The following is a 26807-nucleotide window of genomic DNA, read 5'->3' as shown; positions in this document are numbered from 1 at the left end:
TATTAAATTTTTTATCGATTAAATTAGTTGATATTATTTTTATCTTACACTACAAGCAACTCTTTGCCTTTTGTGTAATCTTACTTTTATCTTTTAAATTATTTTATCTTTATATATATATATATATTAATTTTTAGCTTAGTTATTATTTTATGAATGTTAGTTGAAAGAGTATATATATCTTTAACATTTAATATTTGGGAATTGAGGCTACCATACACTACCTTCTACCTATAATCTATGCATATAGAGCATTCTTTTGTGATATCTAAACCATATCTTAAGACAAAAATTGAGGGCATACTTATAATATCCGCACAATAAATTCCTATAAATAAAATATATAATTGTTTACTTATAATTCAGTAATACCGCTATATATCACAATGTTGGGAATACATGCATTAGAAAAATATGTTTATTTTAATAAATAATTAGAATTAGGTTAAAATGACATGGGCCTGTAACAAGTACATGATTTAATTAATATGATGTTGATATTTAATTAATAAATATCTCAATCATATGTGGAAAAAAATTTATTTATTGCGATAGCCGATAAATATTATTTTAGAATATAATAGGAAAATTTTGTAAGGAAAAAAAAAATCCTTTTTTTATTTTTTGGGGTTTTTTATTACTTCCCTAAAACGTTAGTTAGTTGTTATATTCTTTTTGACAAAATATATATATACATATACATATATATTTGACTATATATATATAAATAAAGATTTATACGTGTAAATTAAAATATTATAAATGTATTTAAAATTAATAAACTTTTATACAAAAGATAGATTTTGTATGTAAAATATTATATTTTTAATATTTTTAGAAAAATATCATAAGCTTATTTAAAAATATTATAATAAAAATTAGATCGGTAAACAAATATTACTCCGGTGATAAATGTGTTTGATTAATATGAAAAAAAGAAAAAGGTTTCTTATTAAGTATAATATTTAATTTAAAATTCAGCTACAAGACTCCTTTTGCAGTGGCATAGATTGAAGGATCCAACGAAGCGTTCCACCGCCGCCTCGCAGGAAAATGACATCAATAATTATTCTTTGTCGATTGCTTGCTTGGATTCAACGGGCATCCATCCTGCGCTGGCGGTCAGAGCATCTTCCACCACTATAAAATGCGGTGGCGATATGGAGCTCTGTGGGTGCTGCGGCGGACGAGATGGAGCGGAAGCTGGTGTTCGCCGTCAACGGGGAGCGCTTCGAGCTCGCCAAGGTCGATCCTTCCATCACCTTGCTCGAGTTCTTGAGGACCCGGACCCGGTTCACGGGTCCCAAGCTGGGATGCGGCGAAGGTGAGCCCCTCGCTCTCGCTTCGAGATTTTACAATTGGTTGTGGACCTCTCGGTCCTTTTTCTTGATTTCCGATATTTTATTTGGATTGTCGGATGTTTGGACTGCTAATTTTATTTTTGTTAGAGAGTTTCGATAAATTTATGTGAAGTTTAGGCTGTCGAGATGGGGATACCGGGTTGGTTCCTAAAGGTGGTTCCTTTGGGCTGCTTGGTGATTTGTGTTCGAACAAGACGAGAGTTCTGTTGATCTCTGCTATGTTTTTTTGGATGTCTTCGATGTTTCGGCTGCTATTTCTGCAAATTTTAATTTTTTTCCCCTCTTTTTGATGGACTTATGGTCTGTTTGATCAAGAACTTTACCATTTTTGTGTGGTGTTAAGGGGGGGATTGAACTTGTTATTAGGTTGGATTCTTCGGATATCTGTCATTTCCTTTTTCTTGTTTATATCAGTGGTCTGATCTTTTATTCTGTTTCTGATAGCTTCTTTGCGGGCTGCAACGTAGCTCGTTTAAGTCAAAGTTTACTAATATGTTCCCAAAGTTGTCGCCAAATATATGCTTTCTTTTGACTTTTAATGTCTCGCCACTGCCTTTGGGGTGTTTTTAGAACGGGTTATTCGTGTGCATGGAAAGTTAAGTTGCTTCATTGATTGAAGTCTTGTCGCGGAACTTCTCTCTTTTCTTTTTAGTGTCATTCTATTTAAGAACACTTGCCTCATGTGTTTGTTGAAATATTTTGGAAATTCATTGGGAAATTACCTGTCAATTTATGTCCTCAGAATCATCATCTGGTTTTCTTCGTGTGTTCCTCATTTGCATTCGAGATAGAATAGTTAAGCATTTCTTCCAAAAGTCAAATGGAGAGCTCTATATTGTTTGCATGTACCAGTCTATGGCTGTTGCTCACTTGGATATATTTCTTTTCATAAATAGACTAGATTTCTGTGTGATGTCTTAAATTTAGTTCTCCATGCTGTAAAACTTGGGTTTGATGGTTTTTCTCCAGTTTAACATACTTCCGTAACTTTGTCGAGTAGGTGGATGTGGAGCTTGTGTTGTTCTTCTTTCAACATACGACCCAGTTAGCGATCAACTGAAAGAATTTAGTGTTAGCTCGTGCTTGACGCTTCTTTGCAGTATAAATTTCTGTTCTGTTATAACCTCTGAGGGGCTTGGAAATACAAAGGATGGCTTCCATCCGATTCACCAAAGGTTTGCAGGATTTCATGCGTCACAGTGCGGGTTTTGCACACCTGGTATGTGCATGTCACTTTTTTCTGCCCTCGTTAATGCGGACAAGACCAGCAGGTCCGAGCCTCCTTGCGGGTTTTCAAAGATCACAAAGTTTGAGGCTGAAAAGGCTATTGCCGGCAATCTTTGTAGATGCACCGGCTATCGGCCCATTGCAGATGTCTGCAAGAGCTTCGCTGCTGATGTTGATTTGGAGGATTTGGGTCTGAATACATTCTGGAAAAAAGGGGCAAAAGATGCAAATGTTGGTAGGTTACCCTGTCACGACCAAGGCAAAATCTGCACATTTCCTGAGTTCTTGAAATCTGAAATCAAGTCCTCAGTGGATATCTTGGACAATTCCAAGAATGCAGGCTTGCCAGAGAGTCAGTGGTATCGACCGTCCAGCATTAGAGAGCTCTATGAGCTTTTGAATTCTGACTCATTCAGCAAAAGTCGCGTGAAACTAGTTGTTGGTAATACAGGATCTGGTGTCTACAAGGAAAACGACCTGTATGATAAGTATATTGATCTCAAAGGGATTCCAGAACTATCAGTAATCAGAAGGGATAGTGAAGGTATCTCATTTGGGGCTGCTGTGACGATATCTAGAGCCATTGAAGTGCTGAAGGAAAGAAAAGAAAGTGAGCTGCACTCAAATAAAAGATTGGTCTTCAGCAAGATTGCTGATCATATGGATAAGGTGGCTTCACCATTCATTAGAAATATGGCAAGCCTAGGAGGAAATCTAATTATGGCACAAAGAAGCCAATTTGCCTCAGATGTTGCTACTATACTTCTTGCTGCTGGATCAACTGTTTGCCTTCAGATGGCTTCAGAAAGGCTAGTTCTTTCATTGGAGAGTTTTTTAGAAAGGCCTCCATGTGATGACAGAACTGTACTTGTAAGCATACATATTCCTTCTTGGAGTTCAGCAATTGAGTCATCTTCTGGAATTGATGGATGCATTGTTTCAGAACCTACGAGGGAAGCCAATATACTATTTGGAACATACCGAGCAGCCCCACGACCTCTTGGAAATGCTGTTGCTTATCTGAACTCTGCTTTCTTGGTTCATGTTACTTTGGATAAGATCTCCAGGGATCTTATTATACTTAATCTACACTTGGCCTTTGGTGCTTATGGCACTGAACATGCAATCAGAGCAAGGAAAGTTGAGAAATTTTTGGTGGGTAAAGTTATGACTGCCTCTGTTTTACTTGAAGCCATTAAATTACTTCAAGAAACCATTATACCAAAGAAAGGCACTCCTCATTCAAGATATAGATCAAGTTTGGCAGTTGCCTTTCTATTTAAGTTTTTTCAACCACTAGTTAAGGACTTGGTTGTGCCTGAGAAGAATGGTCCTGTGGATTCTTCTGGTGTTGCTGCAATCACTGAGTACCCAAATAGTGATATTAATGAATGTGCTGATATTTCATCTCATAGGGTATCACACTCGGAACAACTTAATAATCCTAATGTCATCTTATCTTCGAAGCAGTTGGTTGAATTTAGTAACGATTATCATCCTGTTGGTGAGCCTATAAAAAAAGCTGGAGTTGAAATTCAAGCCTCTGGTATATTCTGCATTACTATTCCTATTTATACAGTGAAGGTTTTAGTTGGTTATACTTAGTGTTAGTAATACTTTTGTATTGAATTTTGGTGCTAATTGTTTTATTATTTGTTTTATGTATGCTGTTATGAAAAATATATCTCTTTTTTTAATCTTGATTATTCATATTAGTTATGGTACTATCTTTAAGTCAGATGTTTGTGGCATATGTGCATTCACATATATGTGATTCGGCAACTACAATTATTAGACAAGGTTCTTGATGCTTCTTTTCACTTTGCTCTAACTTTGATTGCTTACTGCTTCATGTTCTACATTAATGAGCTTCAGCAATTTTAAATTTTCTTGAGCATATCAGAATAAAATAATTGTCTGTCGTAGTTTGAAAATGTGTATATAAAGATAAGAAGTTAGTGAAACAAACTTAGAAAATGTTTAAAGGAATAGTTGTGCAATCTTAATTGTTCTTGTTCAGCTCAGGTTATGATTAAGGAAGGTTTCAGCTAGAAAATCTGTCTTCAAAGCTTAAATACAGAACAGATTTACCAGTCTAACTAAGCAGACTTTAGTTTGATAGTGCTTTTGTATTGAAGCTTCTGTTAGAAAAAGATTGAAATATGATGCTACTCTTGTTTTTCAGCACATTATGAGAAATGTGACTGCTTTATATTCTCATTATGGGGCTTTAAACTGGAGTTTTGATATATCCGTACCAGTTATCACAAAACTCATCATTCTGCCTTAGTACCAAAAACACAAAAGATCTGTCGTGTCATGCTTTATGTGGAAGGAGAAAGTATGCAGTCTATACTATAGTATTTGTATGTGCCTCTGCATATTTATGTGCTTGGAAAGTTATGAGTGCTTGCATCTGTAATTGGAGTTGAATGCTTATTTGTTTTTTTTAATGTCTGTAATGTAATATGGCTTTGTTCCCATCAAAGAAGTTTTTTCTTTAATCGGGCAATTACTTAACCTGTTCATTTTATTGAAAATTATGGAATCATATTTGCTTTCTTGTTTTCCTTGCACACTTTGATGAATTTGTCAATCTGTTCTTTCTTGTGCAGTTGATATATATATATATATATATATATATATATATATATATATATATATATATATAACACTTGCAGTGGCATTATTCTCATCTTCTAAGTCATTTTTAAAAAACAAATCAAGTAGCTATAAACTTTTCCTTTCATTAACTTTATGATCAATCCAGGTGAAGCTATTTATGTGGATGATATTCCTTATATATATATATATATATATATATATATATATATAACACTTGCAGTGGCATTATTCTCATCTTCTAAGTCATTTTTAAAAAACAAATCAAGTAGCTATAAACTTTTCCTTTCATTAACTTTATGATCAATCCAGGTGAAGCTATTTATGTGGATGATATTCCTTATATATATATATATATATATATATATATATATATATAACACTTGCAGTGGCATTATTCTCATCTTCTAAGTCATTTTTAAAAAACAAATCAAGTAGCTATAAACTTTTCCTTTCATTAACTTTATGATCAATCCAGGTGAAGCTATTTATGTGGATGATATTCCTTCTCCCAAGGACTGCCTTTTTGGAGCATTTGTATACAGCACAACTCCTTTGGCTTGGATAAAAGGCATTACGTTCAACTCTACACTGGCATCGCAGAAGGTTGTTGCATATATTAGCATCAATGATATTCCAAAAGAAGGGAAAAATATCGGTGGTAGTACTAATTTTGGAACTGAACCATTGTTTGCTGACTCACTGACTGTTTGTGCTGGTCAGCCTCTTGGCATTGTGGTATACCCATACTCCCCTCGCTAGTTAAATTCCTATACGCTTTGGTTTGCTACTTTGCTTTGTTTTTCTCACATTTTTTAAAAACATTTGTGGTTGAATTAACATTTAATATGGTTGTAATGGAACTGCAGTACTTCAGTACTTCAAATTCTCTGTGAACTACAGCTAATTATTTGGCTGCTTTAGGTTGCAGAAACACAGAGACATGCTAACATGGCTGCTAGACAAGCAAATGTACAATATTCCACTGAAAACTTAGAACCTCCCATTCTATCTATTGAAGAAGCTGTTAGAAGATCGAGTTTTTTTGATGTCCCTCCAGTATTTTATCCTCAAAAGGTTGGAGATCTGTCCAAAGGAATGGCGGAAGCTGAGCACAAGATTCTCTCTGCTGAGGTGATTTTTGTATGCATTTTCTTGTTACCAATTTCGTCAACCCAATGTTAACAATAGGGATCTTCCCAACTTCAGCTTGGATAATAATTTCACTCGCTACTTGATTTTCTTGGTATGTGTTTGATACAGTCTTATGTTATAATATCTTGGTGTTATTTTGCTTCAATAATTTATTATGTTGTTCGTCACTCACCATTCTTTGAATCCTCATAGTGGACACGTTGAGCATATGCCATATAAGGAGCATATGCCATATAAGGTGCTTTGGTTATATGCATGATAAATGGGAGAAGAAAGCAGATGCATATGGGCAATCATCAGGATTAACTAAAAAGACTAGTTGTGCAAGTTTTGATATTTTTCTTACATATTTAAGCACAATAGGTTATTAAAATAGGTGACAGTCTGAATCTTGTGGTGATAGACTTCCATGCTTGAAAATTTTTTATCTTCTATTAAGTTATTGATTTAGACTCCAAGATATCAAAAACAATTAGTAATGAATTTTATTTGGTGATAGTGCAGTGCTTGGACTTTTAAGCTTACAACTTTTTGCATTTCCTTACATATAATGAAGTCCACAACTTAGAAATAATTAAAAAAAGAAATGATAAGATAAATGTTTACAATATTTTTAGAGGTTTGAATTTTGTGGAAGTCGGTGGAGAAGTAAATGCAGAAAATAATGGTTGATGTGTTTTTAAAACACTGTAATACTTTATTTTAGTTTGTAGGTGTTTGTTAAAACACTGTAATACATATTTAAGCACAATAGGTTATTAAAATAGGTGACAGTCTGAATCTTGTGGTGATAGACTTCCATGCTTGAAATTTTTTTATCTTCTATTAAGTTATTGATTTAGACTCCAAGATATAAAAAACAATTAGTAATGAATTTTATTTGGTGACAGTGCAGTGCTTGGACTTTTAAGCTTACAACTTTTTGCATTTCCTTACATATAACGAAGTTATTTTTCAAGATAGCCACAACTTAGAAATAATTAAAAAAAATGATAAGATAAATGTTTACAATAGTTTTAGAGGTTTGAATTTTGTGGAAGTCGGTGGAGAAGTAAATGCAGAAAATAATGGTTGATGTGTTTTTAAAACACTGTAATACTTGATTTTAGTTTGTAGGTGTTTGTTTTTGGGTTGTCTTGAATTTTTATTTGCAACATACTCTAAAGCAAGCTAGGGTACCTGTCTTTTAAATAAAATTATGATAAATAGCTTTTAACTGCCAACTGTCATTTAAATTTAGATTGGTTGGAAGTCTCAGCAATTTGATTGCCCTTTTTAACATGATACCGAACTACATCATGTCAGATACAGTCATTATTGATTTTTTTTCTCTCTTTTGAAGCCTATGCACATTTTGTCTAATGGCTAAGCAACTTCCTTTGTGTACTATGATAATTTCTAATGGTTGTATGCAGGTTAAACTTGGTTCTCAGTACTATTTTTACATGGAAACACAGACAGCCCTTGCCATACCAGACGAAGATAATTGCATTGTGGTCTACAGTTCAAGTCAGTGTCCTGAGACTACACAAGGTGTCATTGCAAAATGCCTTGGAATACCAGATCATAATGTTCGTGTGATTACAAGAAGAGTCGGAGGAGCTTTTGGTGGGAAAGCTGTAAGAGCAATACCTGTGAGTGCCAAACTTGTTAACATCAATTCCTTGTAACCTTTTCTGATAGATATCAATAAACTTAAATGTGAACATGATTATCGTTGTCTCTATTTTGATTATACAACTCTTAATAGGCATCTAATATGAATAGTTTTTGCATGATAAATGAGATAGCATCTTCCCAAAAAAAAAAGTCCCTTGTGTGCATAAAATCATGAGTTGACATCCTGTTTGTTTTCTCCTCTCAGGTATCTTTTCTGTTTCGATTGAATTTTAGCTACCTATGTTCGTAACGTTTGTAGGTTCGTACTTCAGACTGTACATTACTGAGCTATTTTCTGTTTTCCCCAAAAGTTCACCTAAATGATATGGGATTTTGAACTGGCTAGTACTTAGAACTTGTCTCGGACTTCTCATACTGTCTTACTTTATGCTTCCTTGGCAAATGAAGACTTCAACGTATGAAAAAAGATCTTTTATACCAAAATATCAATATCATAATCCTTTGTTCTCTATGAGATGGCAGGCTGCAGCTAACTTCCTGTGTATTTGAAATTATGTTAAATGAAAGGATTAAGTTTTGTTGAATTTCTGTTTCCTTGGAATGTCTCTCCACTTTTTCATATCTCTGTTATTTCTGATATTTGGTGCATTTCTTTTCCAGCGATTGATGCTTGGATGACTTAAAAATCAACAAGTTTTTGTATTTTACTTTATTTCACTGCTGGAGAGTTTCTTATCAGCTCGTTAAATTCCGGATACATATATAAATATTAAAAGCAATTGCTTTCTATAGTTATAATATTTTGCTCCTCGAGGCAGCAACTCGAGCCAGTCTTGTACTCTTTTTCTCTCTTGTTCTGTGATGTAAGGTCTTTGTGAATCAGCTAACAATATGATACTCTAATGTTTAGGTTGCAACGGCATGTGCTCTTGCAGCGTTTAAGTTGCGCCGTCCTGTTAGGATGTACCTTGATCGCAAAACTGATATGATAATGACAGGAGGGCGTCATCCAATGAAAATAAACTACTCAGTTGGCTTCAGGTCTGATGGGAAAATCACAGCCTTGCACGTGGATATATTTATCAATGCGGGCATAACAGAAGATATTAGTCCAATTATGCCACATATCATTATAGGAGCACTAAAATCATACAACTGGGGTGCATTCTCTTTTGATGCTAAAATCTGCAAGACGAATCTTCCAACTAAATCATCCATGCGGGCTCCAGGAGACGTTCAGGGATCTTTTATTGCTGAAGCTGTTATAGAACATGTATCATCATTCCTCTCCATGGATGCCACTTCCGTTAGAAAGAAAAATCTCCACACCCATGATAGTCTTGTATTGTTTTATGAAGGCAGCGCTGGAGATGCTCCTGAATATACTCTACCTGCTATAGTTGATGAGGTGGCTTCATCTGCTCGCTACCTTGACCGTCTTGAAATAATCAGGAATTTCAATAGTTGCAATAAATGGAGAAAACGAGGAATTTCCTTGATGCCTTTAGTGTACAGAGTTGCATTAAGGCCAACACCAGGGAAAGTATCTATTCTAAGTGATGGCTCAATCGTTGTTGAAGTTGGAGGAGTTGAGATAGGTCAGGGGCTCTGGACAAAGGTGAAACAAATGACAGCATATGCCCTTGGACAACTATCGGTTGATGGAACCAAAGACCTTTTGGATAAGGTGCGGGTCATTCAAGCAGATACACTGAGTATGGTTCAGGGAGGCTGGACTGCTGGAAGCACCACGTCTGAATCAAGTTGTGAGGCAGTTCGTCTATCATGCAATATTCTAGTCAGCAGACTGAAAACTCTTAAGCAAAGTTTAGAAGAAAAAATGGGTACAGTCTCATGGGATACCCTTATCTCCCAGGTGAATGTCGATACCTTTTAATTAATTGAGCTACTATTTTTATAGTTATTAACTTATTACTTCTTAAACTTATGTCTCCTTATTTCTCCGTTCATTTGTGGCTACCTAAATTAGCCCTTGTTTTGGTAACATGTAGCTCAATACTTCTGATACATTTTAGTAATTTATTGAAGATTATAGTAATTAATCAATAATTGGATAGCAATTAATTAAATCATCCAGGGTTTAGGGAGAGAGGTGGGGAGAGTTAGAAAATGGACTGGAACATGGGAGTCAGAACAATGACAAATATCTCAGAAGGGAACGAGGAGAAAAAGGCGAATCCAACCTCTAAAATCAAATTTCAATCTATCGAAAATTCTAATATTTTCACTGGTGTACTTTCTCATTGCTGTGCCCTGGATCAACATAGGATAGTCCATTGTTCAAATTCATGGATGAAATCTTTCTTGAATTCTTTCCTTACTTGCACCACCATTTATAACATAGGAGAGTTGCTTAATCTGAGTAATGTTTACATGATAATAAATGTGGAGCTATTGTCAGGGTATTAAATATATGAGCACAGAACAACAGGGAAGAAGTTGAATTGGAAGAACTATTGAAGCTAATAGTTCTCAGTAAATTGGTAAAGCTTGAGAGGAGTGCAAATGTTATTTTATAGCAGTTGTTCTTTAGTTGTTTATTACAGTTTGCGATATAAAATATTCGAGTACAACTTATAATCATCATGCATCTGGATATATTATTTCCACCTCTGTTTAACAGAAGTTGCTTCCATTTCTTGTGTTTTGATGATCTTTTTTCTCATAAGTTGGTAGAGACAATTTCCATTCTGATAATCATGTAATGTGAATGGTCAAAACAGGATGTTGGACTTCATCTCCTTACTTTGCCAGTCATGTAGGTTCATTTTGTATCTCAGAGTTTGCTTGTATTATGTTAATTCTTAAATAATCTTGTTGCCTGCAAGGGTAAGATTATGTACATTGGTCCTAGACCCACGTTGACGGAAGCCTTCTGCACTAAGCTATCTGTTCTCTTTTGGCACTAATTAAACATATACCTATTACTATTAGTGGAAATCATCAGAATGACTTCATTTTCTTGCATTATGAATATATATTCCCTCTTTATCTACAGGCAAATATGCAAGCAGTTAATTTGTCAGCAAGTACTTACTGGGTTCCTGACAGTAGTTCTATGATGTATCTAAATTATGGATCTGCCTTAAGTGAGGTAACTTCATACACCAGCCACTTTGTTGACTTTTGATTTCACTGCTTTCAGAAGTGTGCCTCTCGCAAGACTCTGTTTTATTTAATTTATGTTTCGATCCTCATAATATAACTTTGGAAATTATGGGCATTTTAGGTAGAGGTTGATATTCTTACTGGAGGTACTACTATATTGAGGACTGATCTTATATACGACTGTGGGCAGAGCTTGAATCCTGCTGTGGACTTGGGACAGGTTTGATGAATGTTTTACATTGATTTCCTTTTTATTATATTAAAACTGGGAGTTGACTGTACTTATAGTCAATGTAAATTAGGGTATGCCAAATCTTCGATGTTGATGTGTGATCTTAGGGATCTCATTCGTGTAAGCCTTTTGACCATGTATCAAAGATTGGAAAACCATGGTTCCTTCATATCTGCACAATGGGTTAGTGGAACTACTCAATCTATTCTTGGTAGGGGATGTTCCATCATTTAGTAGCGTTTGATAGGTGCATATTACTCTTCTGTCTAGCAATGGCATTTCTAGTTTTGCTTGTGTGCTAACATTTGCTGCCAACAAGGTCAACCTACATTGTTCACTAGATTTGCATCCTGTTCATTTCTCTAATGGGCTTACAAAATATGGGTTGCTGTCCTTTCTGATGAAGATGGAATACATGTTTGGCACTTGGCATGCTTGTTTTTGTATTCATGCATACAGTTTCTGGGACTTCCTTTGAAGGACTTCACATAATATTTTTAGCTATCACTGATCTGCAACAAGTACAACAAAAGCTAATAAACATCTCTCTATCTATCTGCAGATTGAAGGTTCCTTTGTTCAAGGAATCGGTTTCTTCATGTATGAGGAGCACGTGGAAAACTCAGATGGCTTGGTGGTCTCAGATGGTACTTGGACATACAAAATCCCTACTATTGATAACATCCCAAAGCAGTTCAACATTAAGTTAATGAAAAGTGGGCATCACGAGAAGCGTGTTCTCTCTTCGAAAGGTATTAACGTCCCACTTTTGTACCGCCACACTGCTTTCTGTCCCAACTTCAATGACAGAAGTATTTGCAAATTTTGTTTGACGGGTCGCAATTGCTTTAGCATATATACGAAATTCATGATAGAAGCGGAAAGAAAGGAGACACAATATAACAAACAAATGAAATAATTCAGACACAACATGAGTTAGTGAATGTTTAACATGCCTTGAAGACTTTGCAAAGCAGTATCAAAATTCTCATCATGCATTATGGTCAATCTGCTTTCATTCTACTTCTTTCATAGTATCTTGCAAAGGAAGCCACATACATAGAATCAATTGCATTGTTACCATACCTGTAGCCTTCTTTTTGGTGAATGGATGCCTTTCCTCTTTTCTCATCAGCCTTTTCTCTTTGAAGACATCGAGTAACTACAGCTGTTCGGTAGCTGATAAATTTCTTCCATGCAGCATCTGGGGAACCACCTTTGCTTCTAGCAGCTTCAGTCCATTGTGCAACAAGGGAAGCAATTAGGGCTGCTCGTGTCGAATTCTCTTCTACCAATGACCCAAATAGCTCTCCGACAACGTTCCAATTCGATGTTCCTGCAACCATGCCAGTGGTGAAGGAGCTCTGTGGCCTAAACAATGTGGAGAAGTACTTGGAAGCTTTTGTGTCTACGCATAAAAAAATGGAAGCCAATCATGTTTTGGGCACCGTGTGAAGATAATTCGGCAGACACGAAAGAGGGATGAAGGAGCTTTTCTTTTCAGTACCGATAAAACTAAAATGATTTCATCTAAATCGTAACTTTCGATTCGATAAACTGATCGGATAATCTACAAGGAAAGTGATGAGTTTTGCCTGGGCTGTGCCTTGCCTTGTGATATTGACAATTAGCAAATCTCGTGCGACTTCTTTTTTTTCTTTAACTCTGATATACATCGAACAAGATGTGTTCCTTATCACACACTTTTGTTTCAACAAATTTCCTGTGCATTTGTTGCTCTCTCCTCTCTTTTTTTCCTTTCCTTTTTTGTTGTCAATATGCTGGTGTTAGGGTTCCAACTGTGTGGCATTAATGTATTGGCCACTCAAAGTTAATGATTTTTATTTTGTTCCTCTAAATTTAAGTTTGAAATATTTTTTTTTTGATAAAATAAATTTAGTTTTATGATCTGATATGCTGATCCACCGGTCCGATCCATGAAATGGTGAAACCGGATTCTCACCGGTTTGGTTGACTGAGAGTCTGAGCTGGAATAGTCATCAAGAGAAAATTAACGGATCAAATTGCCAACCATCAAACATAACAAAAATTTAATGCCTTCAAAAATAAATTAATATACCCATCCATGTCTCCTTCATTCCAATCAGCTACCTGTCCCTAATAAAATGGAAACATCAAATATAATCTCAATAATTTGTATATATTTTCTTTATGCAATGAGTCACAGAATTATTTTTAATTAAAATAAAAAAAAACTATAACTCTAAGGTGTTTGGTGCTGATGGTTCTAAAAATCTTCTTCTTATCCATAAACTTCTATATGCATTGACAATGTCTTTTTCATCCACAACATTACTTATTTTCTCCCATGAAACTTGATGTTTCTTAAAATTATATCTTATAAAAACTACAACATACATTTCTTGTGCCTCTAAACTATACATTTCTTGACATCAACACTTACCTTATGATAACCAATACATCCACATCAAGCTGGAAGAAGATGCCACTGTAGTACTGATTCATCTGGGTATAATTTTCTTCAGAGTCACCTTCTCATTTGCGTCATCTATGATCTAAGCACACCAATGATTATTTTCTTCCCTTTCTTTTTTTCTTTGATAGCAACAACAATAAGAAATGTGCAACCTCCTTGTTTGTTCTTCATGTGACAATCACATAGTGTAGGAAAATTCTTCAGAAAAAAACAATTTATACTGATTGGAAAACACTTTATGCAAATATTTACCTCTAAAGTATTTTCTTGTATTTATCCTATATATATATATATATATATATATATATAGAGAGAGAGAGAGAGAGAGAGAGAGAGAGAGCCTAAACATCAACATATATGCAATTATAACTAATATTATTTCTTAATATTTGAATGATAATTTGTGTTTATCATTTGTGACATGAATCATCTGATGTTTAGATTTATAAGAATAGATATGGTGGATACTTAAAAGCGTCTGAACGTTGAGCTGCCGCGTACCAGAGAAGCGACGGATGGCGTGCTGTCTCATTCCTCGTCGCCGTCGCCGTCGCCCATCGTCATACCATTTGGTCCCCATGGATATACTATTCAGCGATTCTGGCTGGGAATGGCCCGCCTTTAAGAGCCCGAGCACATCCGAAAGTCTTGGCAGAGGAGGCAGCGGGTAAGATGGCGCGGAAGCTGGTGTTCGCCGTCAACGGAGAGCGTTTCGAGCTTGCCCAGGTCGATCCCTCCACCACCTTGCTCGAGTTCTTGAGGACCCAGACGCGGTTCAGAGGCCCCAAGCTCGGGTGTGGCGAGGGTCAGCCTCTCTCTCTCTCTCTCTCTCCTCCAAGATCGCCTTTTTATATTTGTTGGTGGCGAAATATCGTTAGTTTCGGACGGAATATTGTTTTTTGCTGTTAAAGACGTCGGTTTTATATGTATTTGGAGTGTCTAAGTTTGCTAATTCTTTTCCTTTTTTTGGTTCTTTGATGGACCAATAAAGTTTTTTGAAGATCTTTTTTGCGTCAGATAATTTGGTTTCAATCGTGTGATTTAGTTAAACTTCTTGGACTCATCGATGTGTCTTTTTCTTAATCTGTATCTGTTGTTTTGGTACTTAATTGCGTTCTTTGGTTCATTTAACGTAGACCATTAATTTGCTGTTTTTTCGGAATATTTGTCTTGTGTTTCTGCTGACTTATATTGTCATTGTTTTGGACACTCGTCGATTTAAATGCACTAATTCTGTCTTTGTTCGATTGCGATTGCATGTGCAAGACTTCTAAATGTTCTTGTTGATAAACATTCCCAATTTCCATTAGCTGCAAGCATGTTGACAAAGTATATAACGTGAATTTGATAATTTCTCTCTCTATAACCTCATGGTGTAGGTGGCTGTGGAGCTTGTGTTGTTCTTCTCTCTACGTACCACCCTGTTAACGAGCAAGTGAAAGAATTTAGTATTAGCTCATGCCTGACGCTTCTTTGCAGCATAAATTTCTGTTCTGTTACCACCTCCGAGGGGCTGGGAAATAGTGAGGATGGCTTCCATCCAATTCACGAGAGGTTTGCAGGGTTTCATGCGTCCCAATGCGGATTTTGCACTCCTGGCATGTGTATGTCACTTTTTTCTGCTCTTACCAATGCTGACAAGACCAGTAGGCCTGAGCCTCCTGGTGGATTTTCGAAGATCACAAAGACAGAGGCTGAGAAGGCCATTGCCGGCAATCTTTGTCGATGCACTGGTTATCGGTCCATCGTAGATGTCTGCAAGAGCTTTGCAGCTGATGTCGATTTGGAGGACTTGGGCCTGAATACATTCTGGAAGAAAGGGAATAAAGATGCAACGGTTTGTAGATTACCTTGTCACAGCCATAAAAGAATCTGCACATTTCCTGAGTTCTTGAAATCTGAGATCAAGTCCTCAATGGATATCTTGGACAATTTCAAGAATATGGGCTTGCCAGAGTGTCAGTGGTATCGACCTACCAGTATCGAAGAGCTTTATGAGCTTTTAAATTCCAACGCATTCCTTGAAAGCCATGTAAAATTGGTTGTTGGTAATACAGGGTCTGGTGTTTACAAGGAAAACGACCTGTATGATAAGTATATTGATCTCAAAGGGATTCCAGAGCTCTCGGTGATCAGAAGGGATAGTGGAGGGGTTTCATTTGGGGCTGCTGTGACGATATCTATGGCTATTGAAGTGCTGAAACAAAAAAATGAAAGTGAGCTGCACTCTAATGAAAGATTGGTCTTCAGCAAGATTGCTGATCATATGGATAAGGTGGCTACACCATTCATTAGGAACATGGCAAGCTTAGGAGGAAATTTAATTATGGCACAAAGAAGTCAATTTGCCTCAGATGTCGCTACAATACTTCTTGCTGCTGGATCAACTATCTGCCTTCAGACAGCTTCAGAAAGGCTAGTTCTTCCACTGGAGGAATTTTTACAAAGGCCTCCCTGTGATGACAGAACTGTACTTATAAACATACACATTCCTTTTTCAACTTCTGTAATGGAGTCATCTTCTGGAGCTAAAGGATGCATTGATTCTGAACCTACAAAGGAAGCCAATATACTATTTGAAACATACCGAGCAGCCCCACGACCTCTTGGAAATGCTATTGCTTATGTGAACTCTGCCTTTTTGGCTCATGTTAGTTCATATAACATCTATGGGGATCTTGTTATACATAATATACATTTGGCCTTTGGTGCTTACGGCAGTGAACATGCCGTGAGAGCAAGAAAAGTTGAGAACTTTTTGGTGGGTAAATCTGTCACTGCCTCTGTTTTACTTGGAGCCATTAAATTACTTAAGGAAACCATCATACCAAATGAACACACTCCTCATTCAAGATATAGATCAAGTTTAGCAATTGCTTTTCTATTCAAATTTTTTCAACCACTACTAAAAGACTTGAGTGTGCCTGAGAAGAACGTTCAAATGTCTGTTTCTAGTGCTGCTGCGACAATTGAAAACTCCAATGGCTGTATCAGTGGATTTGCTGATGATCTGCCTCGTAGGGCATCAAATGTTAAACAACTTGATCAAGCGAACAATCCTGATCTGATCTTATCTTCGGAGCAGATGGTTGAGTTTTGCAAGGATTATCATCCAGTTGGTGATCCTATCAAAAAAACTGGAGTTGAATTACAAGCCTCTGGTATAATTGCATTGCATTCTTCTCCCTTCAGCTAAGCTTCTATTGATTTATCGTTTAATTCCCTGCCCGTATGAAGATTTTTCTCCTTTTCCTGATATTGGATATTTATATTAGCTATTGGTAATATCTTTTGGTGAAGCTGTGATAATGAGAACTTAGGATAAAGAAAGAACTTTGTATGAATAGAACTTATGGACAAGTAGTGGTGTTTTCTCTGCCTTTTTACTATCATTTGTGTGTGCACACTCATGCTTTACACAACCTGCATTTATTTGTAGGAGGAGACTTCAATATTTTTATAACATATCAGTGCCTTTTCTACCTTGTTTGCTGTTATCTTAGGTTTCACATTGTTTTAGGTTTCATTGTCATTTTTAACAACTTCAGTTTATGCGGAATCTATCAGATTAACATGTTTAAAATATTTTCTCTGTATCTGTGGCAATGAAACAACTGAATAAGAGTAGTCTTATTGTCATTCATGAACTCAAAATATGTATCTCAATTAATTGAATTGTCCTGGAATATCACTTTCACTTGTACTTGATCAGCTCAAGATTGTAAATATGAACTCAAAATATGAGGTTCTTTGGAGTTAGGTTACAAGGCAAGGTTTTACTTAGAATTATATGCCTTAAATGGGAGGTATGGAACCTTGGTTATCTTCAGTCAAATAACTAACAATTTTCTTTTTTTTTTGCAAGTACTTTTACATTCACAGTTATTTAGTAAAAGAAGGGTATGAAGGAGCAACTACCCGCTGCTTTAGATTCAGGGAGATGGTAGGGCTGGCTGAGTTTCACCATGTGTCAGATATCCTAAGAGTGCTATTTAAATTACTGAATCCAAACAGTTCTTCTATAAGCGGAGGTCTTGCAAAAGAACACATCTAAGGATGTGCCAAAGTCATCTCTAGAGGGAGCCGCAAGTCAGGCTAGCAGGCATGGAACTAAAGAGGAAGCCTTGCAAAAAGGAATACTTAAGGTGCATTGAAGTATCTATGGTGGGGACCCCTCCAATGCTCCAATCAGGCTAGTGGCTAAGAGAGCTAAGGAAACAGCTAAGTATACTAGGAATTAATGCCTTCACTTACATGAGGAGAGTTATCCCTTTTAGTTGGGAGTTATTGTTGATCATGGAAGCAAATCTCCAAACATCACACGTGGAGGGCCAAAGTGATGTCTCGCATGTGCAAACAATGGGACATCCAGTTGCATAGATCTTTTCCAATTATTTGGATAGGGTGAATTGTTGTGTTCTCATACCTTAGTCAAATGTACACGCAGCATGGAGGCTATGGTCCGCATGTCTGCCATGTGGGACCACTCGTTAGCAGTTCCATTCCTGTTTCTTCTATTAAGTTATAACTTAAACAATTGTTTTTTCTCATTGTTGTATTAGCAAGCACAGATATATAAAACCTGCTTGTAATGGCTTTAGTAGATGATCATTTACCAAGAAGACAGAAGATCTGGAGTTTCATCCTGAATGTGGCTTGGTGAGAAGTATGAATAGGAAAGAAATGTGTCTGTCTTTGATAATTGTATCTGCATAGTTCCGGGTTTCAAGGTCTAAGAGTTCCTGCATCTCTTTCTGGAGTGGCATCTTTACTGAATATGTATCCTTGTATTGTGATATGATTTTTTCTGGTCTATGAAAATTTAATTCAAATTTAAAAAATTTTCAGGTTGAAGTTTGTCACTATAAAAAATTCCTTATGCAGTATGAGTTGTTAATTTCTTGTTCCTTGATTGTGCAATGAACAATATACAACTAACACTTTGACCTTTCTGGATGACTTTGTGCCTAGGCATCGCTCTATGTGCTTGATCTTTTTCTAAAGACCAGAAATAAAAAAATCTTTTATCATCCTTCAGTCTCATTGATTCTAATGTTCTAGCCAGGTGAAGCAATATACGTGGATGATATTCCTTCTCCAAAGTACTGTCTTTATGGAGCATTTGTAAATAGCACAAGGCCTTTGGCACATATAAAGGGAATCAAATTCAAATCTACATCATCATCGCAGAAAGCCTTTACATTTATTGGTGCTGATGACATTCCAAAAGGAGGTCAAAATGTTGGATTATCTTGTCAATATGGAACTGAATCTTTATTTGCTCACTCTCTGACTGAGTGTGCTGGTCAGCCACTTGGCATTGTGGTATATCCATATTCTTCTCGGTAATTTGAGTTTTAATCACTTTGGTTTGCTTTTGTAGACCTTGGAAGCAAGGTTTAAAATCAGGGTCTAGCGCTAACAGTGGGCCATATCAGTCTGAAACTACATACTGACACATTATAAGTCATTACCATATAGACTAAAGAAAAAAAGAGAAGAGGGAGCAGGGGAGGTTGAGGAATAGGCCTAGCTGTAGGAGGTAGTGACCCTTATGGGGAGGAGGAGGTAGCGATGCTGATGCAGCAAGGTGGAGGAGCCAGCACAAGGAGGAGAATGATGAAGAGGTAAAGGAGGCGGGAGAGAGAAGGTGAAAGAAAGAAAGAAAATATAAAAGAAATGAAAGAAATGAGGAATAAGGTGGGAGGAGGAGGAGGTATCAAGGGAGAATTATTTAAGATAGTATGAATATGTGCTAAGAAGGCTTATAGACGATGTAGTTAGAAGCGTTGAATTATTGTTAGTAGCAAGGTCCGCAATACCGTATCGTATCGGAGTTTCGACCTGGGCTCGGTACCGGTACGGTACGGTATACCGAGCGGTACACCCAGGTGTACCGAGCAGTATATTCAGGCGTGCCGAGCACTGTAGCACTGCTACAGTGTCGGGCCGGTAACAGACGGTCCGCGTACCGGAAGCCTGTCGGACCGGTACGTACCGCCCATACCGGGTGGTACAGTCCGGTACTGCAGACCATGGTTAGTAGTATGAGGAAAAATAGAGGAAGATCTAAGAAAACTTTACTAGAAATTAGAAATAAGCATATGAATGCTTTTAATCTAATTAAGGATATTATTTTTGATAGAGTTCAATAACGACAGAAGATCCATGAGGTTGACCCCAACAATTTTGGCTTGTTGTTGTCATTATTATCATTGTTGTTGTCATATCCCATAAATCCATTTCAATAATTAAAACCAGGTAGTATATCCTGCTAATCATACCAGTTGGTAAGCCCAGTATGAACCAAGGTCAGACAAAAACTAGCAGTACATGTCCATCCACCTGTTCATGGTCGAACTGACAAATACCAGCCTGTACTGATTAGTGTGACCAGTCTTTTAATCCTTGCTTGGAAAAACTGTTTGCAGCTGAATAGTGCTGTTGATATTGATGTAAGCATAGATAAGTGCATATATGTGGTTTCCTATGAACTACAGCTTATTATATTTCTGCTTTAGATTGCAGAAACACAGAGACAAGCTAACATGGCTGCTAAACAAGCAGATGTACAATATTGCACTGAGAACTTAGAACCTCCAATTTTGTCAGTTGAAGATGCTGTTAGAAGATCCAGCTTTTTCAAAGTTCCTCCATTTTTGTGCCCTCAAAAGGTTGGAGATCTCTCCAAAGGAATGGCAGAAGCTGATCACAAGATTCTCTCAGCTGAGGTACACTTCTTTTTGTTTTTCCTTTCTGCTGATTTTAATGACTTGATGTTAATAATGAGGGCAGTCCTAGGATACAACCAAGATAGAGATTTCACTAACTGGGAGTTTTTCTTTTTGTTACATACCTACAGTGAGTCTCTTTTTAGACTTTTGCCTTGATGCCAACTACGCATCCATCAGTCCTCATGATGGAATTCATGACAATTTTATGCATCTATAAGGTGCTTCCTTGGTAAATACATAATGAATGTGAGAAGGAAGCAGATGCAGTAATTTGTAGGATCAGATAAAGTGGTCATTCACCAAAGTGTTCTTGCCAAAAATTAACCTGGAACCATATCTCTAGCAAATCCTTATACTGTTCAAAGAATAATCAACTTTTAAAATATGTGGCTTTGATACTCTTCCATTGTTGAAATATTCCAATCTTATTGCACGTTATTTGGCCATGTAGTTGCATGGGAGAATCTAAATACTTGATAGCGAGGATATATTATGTGACTATGAAAGCATGGATTTGCTCAGCTTAATAATCTTGCATGTCCTTACATGCAAATAACGATACTTCTTAAGATATCCCCAGCACAAAAGTATTTTAGAATAAAAAAATCATCATTTCCTGGCATAGGGGTATGCCAATACCTTTCTAGCATGACACCAAGCCATGTTGTACTTGTCACACTCTTGTCACTGACAGATACAATCCAGAAATTGGCTGTCATATATTGGCGCCTCTTGCATGATATGCACATGTGGACCAATGCTATCCATGTTTAAAAGAAAAAGAAAATAGAAAAGGTAAGATTCATCTGTTTAGTTAAGCACAAATTTGGTTATAGGTTTGAAAGGGACCACAAAGAAACAAGTGGAGAAAAGAATTGTAGATATTTCTGAAATGTATAGTACTAAATTTAATGTGGCTTGCCTAGTCTTTGTCTTTTCTATGGTATGCTTGAAAATTTCTTTTAATCTATCATTAGAATAACAATTAAATAAAATATAATAACACTTAACTTATGTCACAGTTTAATTGGAAATGCAAATAATTTCCCAAAAGTAGTAGTTTCAGATATTGAAATTTGGTCTTAAAAAATGTTCACCAATTTATATTTCTTTTAGTTTTTTATGTATACACTGTATAAACCTCCTGTCTACAAGGGAACTCACACTTATGTGATGACTGTATGCAGGTGAAGCTTGGTTCTCAGTATTATTTTTACATGGAAACACAAACAGCTCTTGCCATACCAGACGAAGACAATTGTATTTTGGTCTACACTTCAACTCAGTGTCCCGAGATTGCACAAGGTACTATTGCAAAATGCCTAGGCATACCTGCTCACAATGTCCGGGTTATTACAAGAAGAGTTGGTGGAGGTTTTGGTGGGAAAGGACCAAGATCAGTGCCTGTGAGTATCAAAACATTTTTATGAGCAATAAAATTTTTTTATTGATCCTTATTGTGAGTTAGGCAGTGGTCCAATGGGCATCTAACATGAAATGCTTTTGTATAGTTAATGAGCCAGAATCTTTGCTAATACTCCCTTCTGCGCAGAAGTTTTTTCCAACTTTTTATGCAATAAGAGATCAACAATCTTTGTTTTATTCTCTCAGGCTTGCAATGAATTTCATCCTTTTTGGGAAAAAAATCCATTTTTTAAATTTTCTTATTTCGGACTGTGCTTATGTGAGATGTCCCACTTCGTCCCCCAAATTCACTTATAAAATGTTGCAGCATGATGCACTATATGGTACATATGGCTTCTCCATTTGCCACTTGCTTATAGCCTTATGCTATGATCTTCATTCCTCTTTTCAGAAAATGTTTATTGACCTGATTTGATGAAGAGACATAAATTGGAATTCTAGCATGAAATAGTGACATTGATTTCTAGAGGGTAGGGTCATAAACCTTGGTTCTCGGTGAGACAGCAAGCTACAATAATGTGACTGGTTTTGTTTGTTTTAACAGGATGTTTCTACTTCTCTCTTTTTTGTTTCTGTTATTTGCATTTGGTTTGTTTATTTAAGAACTGGCAGCTGACAACATTTACATATTGTTATTTGCTAGTAGTTATATCCTGTAGTAGTACACTAATATCCAGTAAAATGTCTACCATTAATGTCTCCAAACTAAACATGGTTCAATGATCATAATTTTATCTCTTCAAGCAGTGCTTGAATTTGACCTTATAGCCCAACAATTTTGCTCTATAGCTAGGAGTTACGATCTCTATGTGAAGTTTCTAAGAACATTCTATCCTGTATAGGTTGCGACTGCATGTGCTCTTGCAGCATTTAGATTGCGCCGTCCTGTTAGGATGTACCTGGATCGCAAGACAGATATGATAATGACAGGAGGGCGACATCCGATGCACATAAACTACTCTGTGGGTTTCAAGTCTGACGGGAAAATTACAGCCTTGCATGTAGATATCTTAGTCAATGCAGGAATAACAGATGATATTAGTATAATTATACCATGTAACATGGTATCAGCACTAAAGAAGTACAACTGGGGTGCTCTTTCTTTTGATATTAGGCTCTGCAAGACTAATTTTCCAACAAAATCAGCTATGCGGGGTCCAGGAGAAGTACAGGGAACTTTTATTGCTGAATCTGTTATTGAACATGTAGCATCATTCCTGTCCATTGATGTGAATTCTGTTCGAAAGAAAAATCTCCACACCTATGATAGTCTTATGTTGTATTATGAAGGTAGCGCTGGAGATGCTCCTGAATATACTTTACCTACTATGATTGATGAGTTGGCTTCATCTGCTAGCTACTTTGATCGTCTTGAAATAGTACGGCATTTCAATAGTTGCAATAAATGGAGAAAACGTGGAATTTCTTTGGTACCTGTTGTGTACCAAGTAGTGCTACGACCAACACCTGGGAAAGTATCTATTCTAACTGATGGTTCAATCGTTGTCGAAGTTGGAGGAATTGAGATTGGTCAGGGGCTGTGGACAAAGGTGAAGCAAATGACAGCATTTGCCCTTGGACAATTATGGGTTGATGGAAGTCAAAACCTTTTGGATAGGGTGCGGATCATTCAGGCAGATACTTTGAGTTTGGTTCAAGGAGGCTTGACTGCTGGGAGCACCACATCTGAAGCAAGTTGTGAGGCAGTTCGTCTATCCTGCAATGTTCTAGTTGATAGACTAAAGTCTCTAAAGCAAAGTTTAGAGGACAAAACAGGTTCTATCTCATGGGATACACTAATTTTTCAGGTGAGTGGTTACTACTTTTAGTGAATTAAGAAACATCCTATTTAATTTTTTGTTTATTAGTTGTTGTTTTTAATTCTAATTATATTGCTCTACTTAATATGTGGTCATCTGGCACTGAACCAACTCCAATGGATTTCTTTTGAATATCTGCGACCAAGTTCTGTAGCATCATTATCCTGATAAAGGAATTTTACATAATTTAATACATGTGTTTCATTTATTAGTATTGTGAGTGTTCTACCAAAGTTCAATTGTTAATAAATGTGATTCACTTGTTAAAACTGGACTTGTAAAATTCCTCTCTCTCTCTCTCTCTCTCTCTCTCTCTCATATTGGTACTAGTTTCAATTCATCATGTTAATAGTAAAATATGCTGAATTAACATGTTAGTGAAAATCATCAAGATAACTACTTTTATCCTCAAGAATTATCAAGGTAACTACATCTTCCTACATTTGATTTGCCTCCCTTTTCTCTGTAGGCAAATATGCAGTCTGTGAACTTGTCAGAGAGTACATACTGGGTTCCCAAAGAAGCTTCTATTAGCTATCTCAATTTTGGAGCTGCTATAAGTGAGGTAACTTTATATACACTGCTAAAATCCACATTGTTGACTTTTGATACCACCATTTTGTTCTGTTGACACTTATGTTTGTTCACTTTATGCTCAGATTCACACTATGTTACATTTCAGGTGGAGGTAGATGTTCTTACTGGAGCTACTATAATTTTGAGGACTGACATTATATATGATTGTGGACAAAGCTTGAATCCTGCTGTGGATTTGGGACAGGTTGGATCTCTTAGTGTTCCTCTTTATTTTCTTTGCGAGTCATCTATCATGATTTTGAACTGGTTAACAAAATTTCGGTTAGAGTACTAATAGTGTATGTAAAATCTCCTTAGTCTCTAAGGAATTTTTCAGATCTTATGAGTGCAAATTTTTTTAAATATATTGTGTATGTGCAATATTGTTGTTCTTTACAGTTTACATCTAAAAGACAAATTATATAAAAGACGAGTGGAACTACCTATCCATGCTTGAAATTGTTGGGTACGTATCTTCCAGTTTAGTAGATTGATGCATAATTTTTATTTTTGGTTAGCACTACTGGTTGTCATTGTACAATAATTATTTGACTCAGCTGCAAGTGGAAACTGGAAACTAGGTTTACAGACAAAATGAGCTGACATGCATTCCGCCATTTACATATTTCTGCACTTCGCATGGCATGCTTATTTATTTTCATATGATATAATGGAAAAGTCATTGATTGTTTCATAATTTCATTCATGCAGGCAGTTGCTGGAACTCCTATTAATTACTGCAATCATATTCCTTTCAACCTTCTATTGGCCTGCAACAATCATGATATCAAATAATTATCTCTCTCCTTTTCTGCAGATTGAAGGAGCATTTGTTCAAGGCATTGGTTTCTTCATGTGTGAAGAATACCTTGAGAACTCTGATGGCTTGGTGATTTCAGATGGTACTTGGACATACAAAATCCCAACTGTTGACACCATCCCGAGGCAGTTCAATGTCAAATTATTGAACAGTGGACATCATGAAAAACGGGTTCTCTCGTCGAAAGGTTCTCTTTCACTTCAACTCATCTATACTGACTGCTTTCTTTGAATTTCCCACATACCCTTTGTTATTTCTACAAACATGCTGTGCGCCCATCGGTGTGCATGCCGGAGTTGTCATTTATGAACATAAGATACAGGGCAGTTTAAAAGATCTAAGAGCTGTTCTTTGTCGCAATTGTCCGCCATAACAGCTTCTGGAAAGACCTCAGCCTCAAGAACCTTTGATGTTGCTACTGATAACATCCTCACCTAAGCATTCTATTATTCCTCTCCAACTACAAGCTGTACACAGCTTCCAAAATACCATCTAAGATTCACACAGATTCTTCTTGTCATAAAGAAGTCAAAAAATGTGCAAAATACTCACAGCTTCTTTTAATTAGATCTTGCATTGATAACACTGCATGTTAACAGCTTTCCTCTAGCATCAAAGCATGCTTGGTGTGCTCTTACTAAACCATTAAACTTCATGTCATTTATATTGAAAAATTTTTCTGTGCACATAGAAACCATTTTCTCATCATTTGATTTCGGGTTCGTGACTGATGCTCAATTCTCTGATTCTTTCATGCAGCTTCTGGGGAACCACCTTTAGTTCTGGCAAGTTCAATTCATTCCGCAGCAAGGGAGGCCATAATAGCCGCTCGGATGGAATTCTCTTCTGCTACTAGCTCTGATAGCTCATCATCATTTCGATTGGAAGTGCCGGCAACCATGCCTGTGGTCAAGGAGCTCTGTGGCCTTGACAATGTGGAGAAGTACTTGGAAAACTTAGTGTCTTCCCATCAAGTGAAAGCCTAACAAGTTCTCGTGTCATCACTAAAATCTATCATCTTGATGCATTAAACTGCAGGTAAATGCCTAAATCCATATTACCAAAGATGTTTTAGCAGCTAATGAGTGTGATCTTTTGCTCAATCATTGAGACTGCAAAATGGTTTGTCCAGAAGTCAAATATTATTATGTATAATTTCAAGGTATAATCAAATGTATCCGAAGACATTGTTATTGTCTGATAGATGTGCTTTGCTGTGATCTTGAATACAAAACTGGTAACTTTTTATTTGGTTGGTTGTTCAAGAATGAACTCAAGATCCACAGCTACCATGCTCAATGCAACTGCTCAGGGATGGCAATTACTTTGGTATTACACATATGTATATGTTTCATAACTATAATCCATGTTATACTGTTAATACCCTTGAAAATTCATTCCTTATGATTTCTTCTAATGAAGGTTTATGCCAATTTTATTCACCCTATATTTCACATAATTAAGAGAGATCTCAAACACACTTCACCCTTTTTGCAGCATTGTTAGGTAAGCAAAAGGGGTTCATAGAACACTTGAGCTTTCTGTTTTTGAAGCAAAAATAACTTTCATTAAAATTAGAAAAACATAGCCAGAGGACTGGATGAACAACTCGAATCATCCGTGAGGTT

General features: G+C 36.5%; 2 protein-coding genes across 4 annotated transcripts; both read left to right on the top strand.

Annotated features, from left to right (window-relative positions):
* The first annotated feature begins 1034 nt into the window (after positions 1-1034).
* On the top strand, positions 1035-13086 carry LOC135622898 (indole-3-acetaldehyde oxidase-like). Its single transcript, XM_065125215.1, has 10 exons — positions 1035-1324; positions 2362-4134; positions 5689-5948; positions 6135-6344; positions 7781-7999; positions 8896-9861; positions 11005-11100; positions 11236-11334; positions 11909-12098; positions 12548-13086. The coding sequence occupies exons 1-10, from the start codon at positions 1192-1194 to the stop codon at positions 12799-12801; spliced, it is 4200 nt and encodes a 1399-aa protein (XP_064981287.1). The 5' UTR covers positions 1035-1191; the 3' UTR covers positions 12802-13086.
* A 1327-nt stretch (positions 13087-14413) lies between these two features.
* On the top strand, positions 14414-26377 carry LOC135622897 (indole-3-acetaldehyde oxidase-like). 3 transcript variants are annotated; one of them, XM_065125212.1, is made up of 10 exons: positions 14420-14609; positions 15184-16965; positions 18870-19129; positions 20326-20535; positions 21726-21944; positions 22806-23771; positions 24253-24348; positions 24466-24564; positions 25177-25366; positions 25939-26377. In XM_065125212.1, exons 1-10 carry the CDS (start codon positions 14477-14479, stop codon positions 26163-26165), a joined length of 4182 nt encoding a protein of 1393 aa, XP_064981284.1. In that variant the 5' UTR covers positions 14420-14476; the 3' UTR covers positions 26166-26377. The 3 variants fall into 3 exon arrangements, with proteins under 3 accessions (XP_064981286.1, XP_064981285.1, XP_064981284.1); XM_065125214.1 differs by lacking the exon at positions 25939-26377 and having other exon boundaries at positions 14414-14609; positions 25071-25298; XM_065125213.1 differs by lacking the exon at positions 18870-19129 and having other exon boundaries at positions 14418-14609; positions 20333-20535.
* Positions 26378-26807: the final 430 nt, after the last annotated feature.

The sequence above is a fragment of the Musa acuminata genome, chromosome BXJ2-9 (genome assembly GCF_036884655.1).
Source record: "Musa acuminata AAA Group cultivar baxijiao chromosome BXJ2-9, Cavendish_Baxijiao_AAA, whole genome shotgun sequence".
Classification (NCBI taxonomy): domain Eukaryota; kingdom Viridiplantae; phylum Streptophyta; class Magnoliopsida; order Zingiberales; family Musaceae; genus Musa; species Musa acuminata.
This window is presented reverse-complemented; position numbering and strand designations above follow the sequence as displayed.

Bases quoted from the DNA above. Each gene is read 5' to 3' on its own strand.
- LOC135622897 (XM_065125212.1), top strand. From the start codon at position 14,477: ATGGCGCGGAAGCTGGTGTTCGCCGTCAACGGAGAGCGTTTCGAGCTT. The intron at 24,349-24,465 runs GTAACTTTATAT...GTTACATTTCAG, and splicing joins TTGGAGCTGCTATAAGTGAG to GTGGAGGTAGATGTTCTTAC. The intron at 25,367-25,938 runs GTTCTCTTTCAC...TCTTTCATGCAG, and splicing joins ACGGGTTCTCTCGTCGAAAG to CTTCTGGGGAACCACCTTTA.
- LOC135622898 (XM_065125215.1), top strand. From the start codon at position 1,192: ATGGAGCGGAAGCTGGTGTTCGCCGTCAACGGGGAGCGCTTCGAGCTC. The intron at 8,000-8,895 runs GTGAGTGCCAAA...TCTAATGTTTAG, and splicing joins AAGCTGTAAGAGCAATACCT to GTTGCAACGGCATGTGCTCT. The intron at 11,101-11,235 runs GTAACTTCATAC...TGGGCATTTTAG, and splicing joins ATGGATCTGCCTTAAGTGAG to GTAGAGGTTGATATTCTTAC.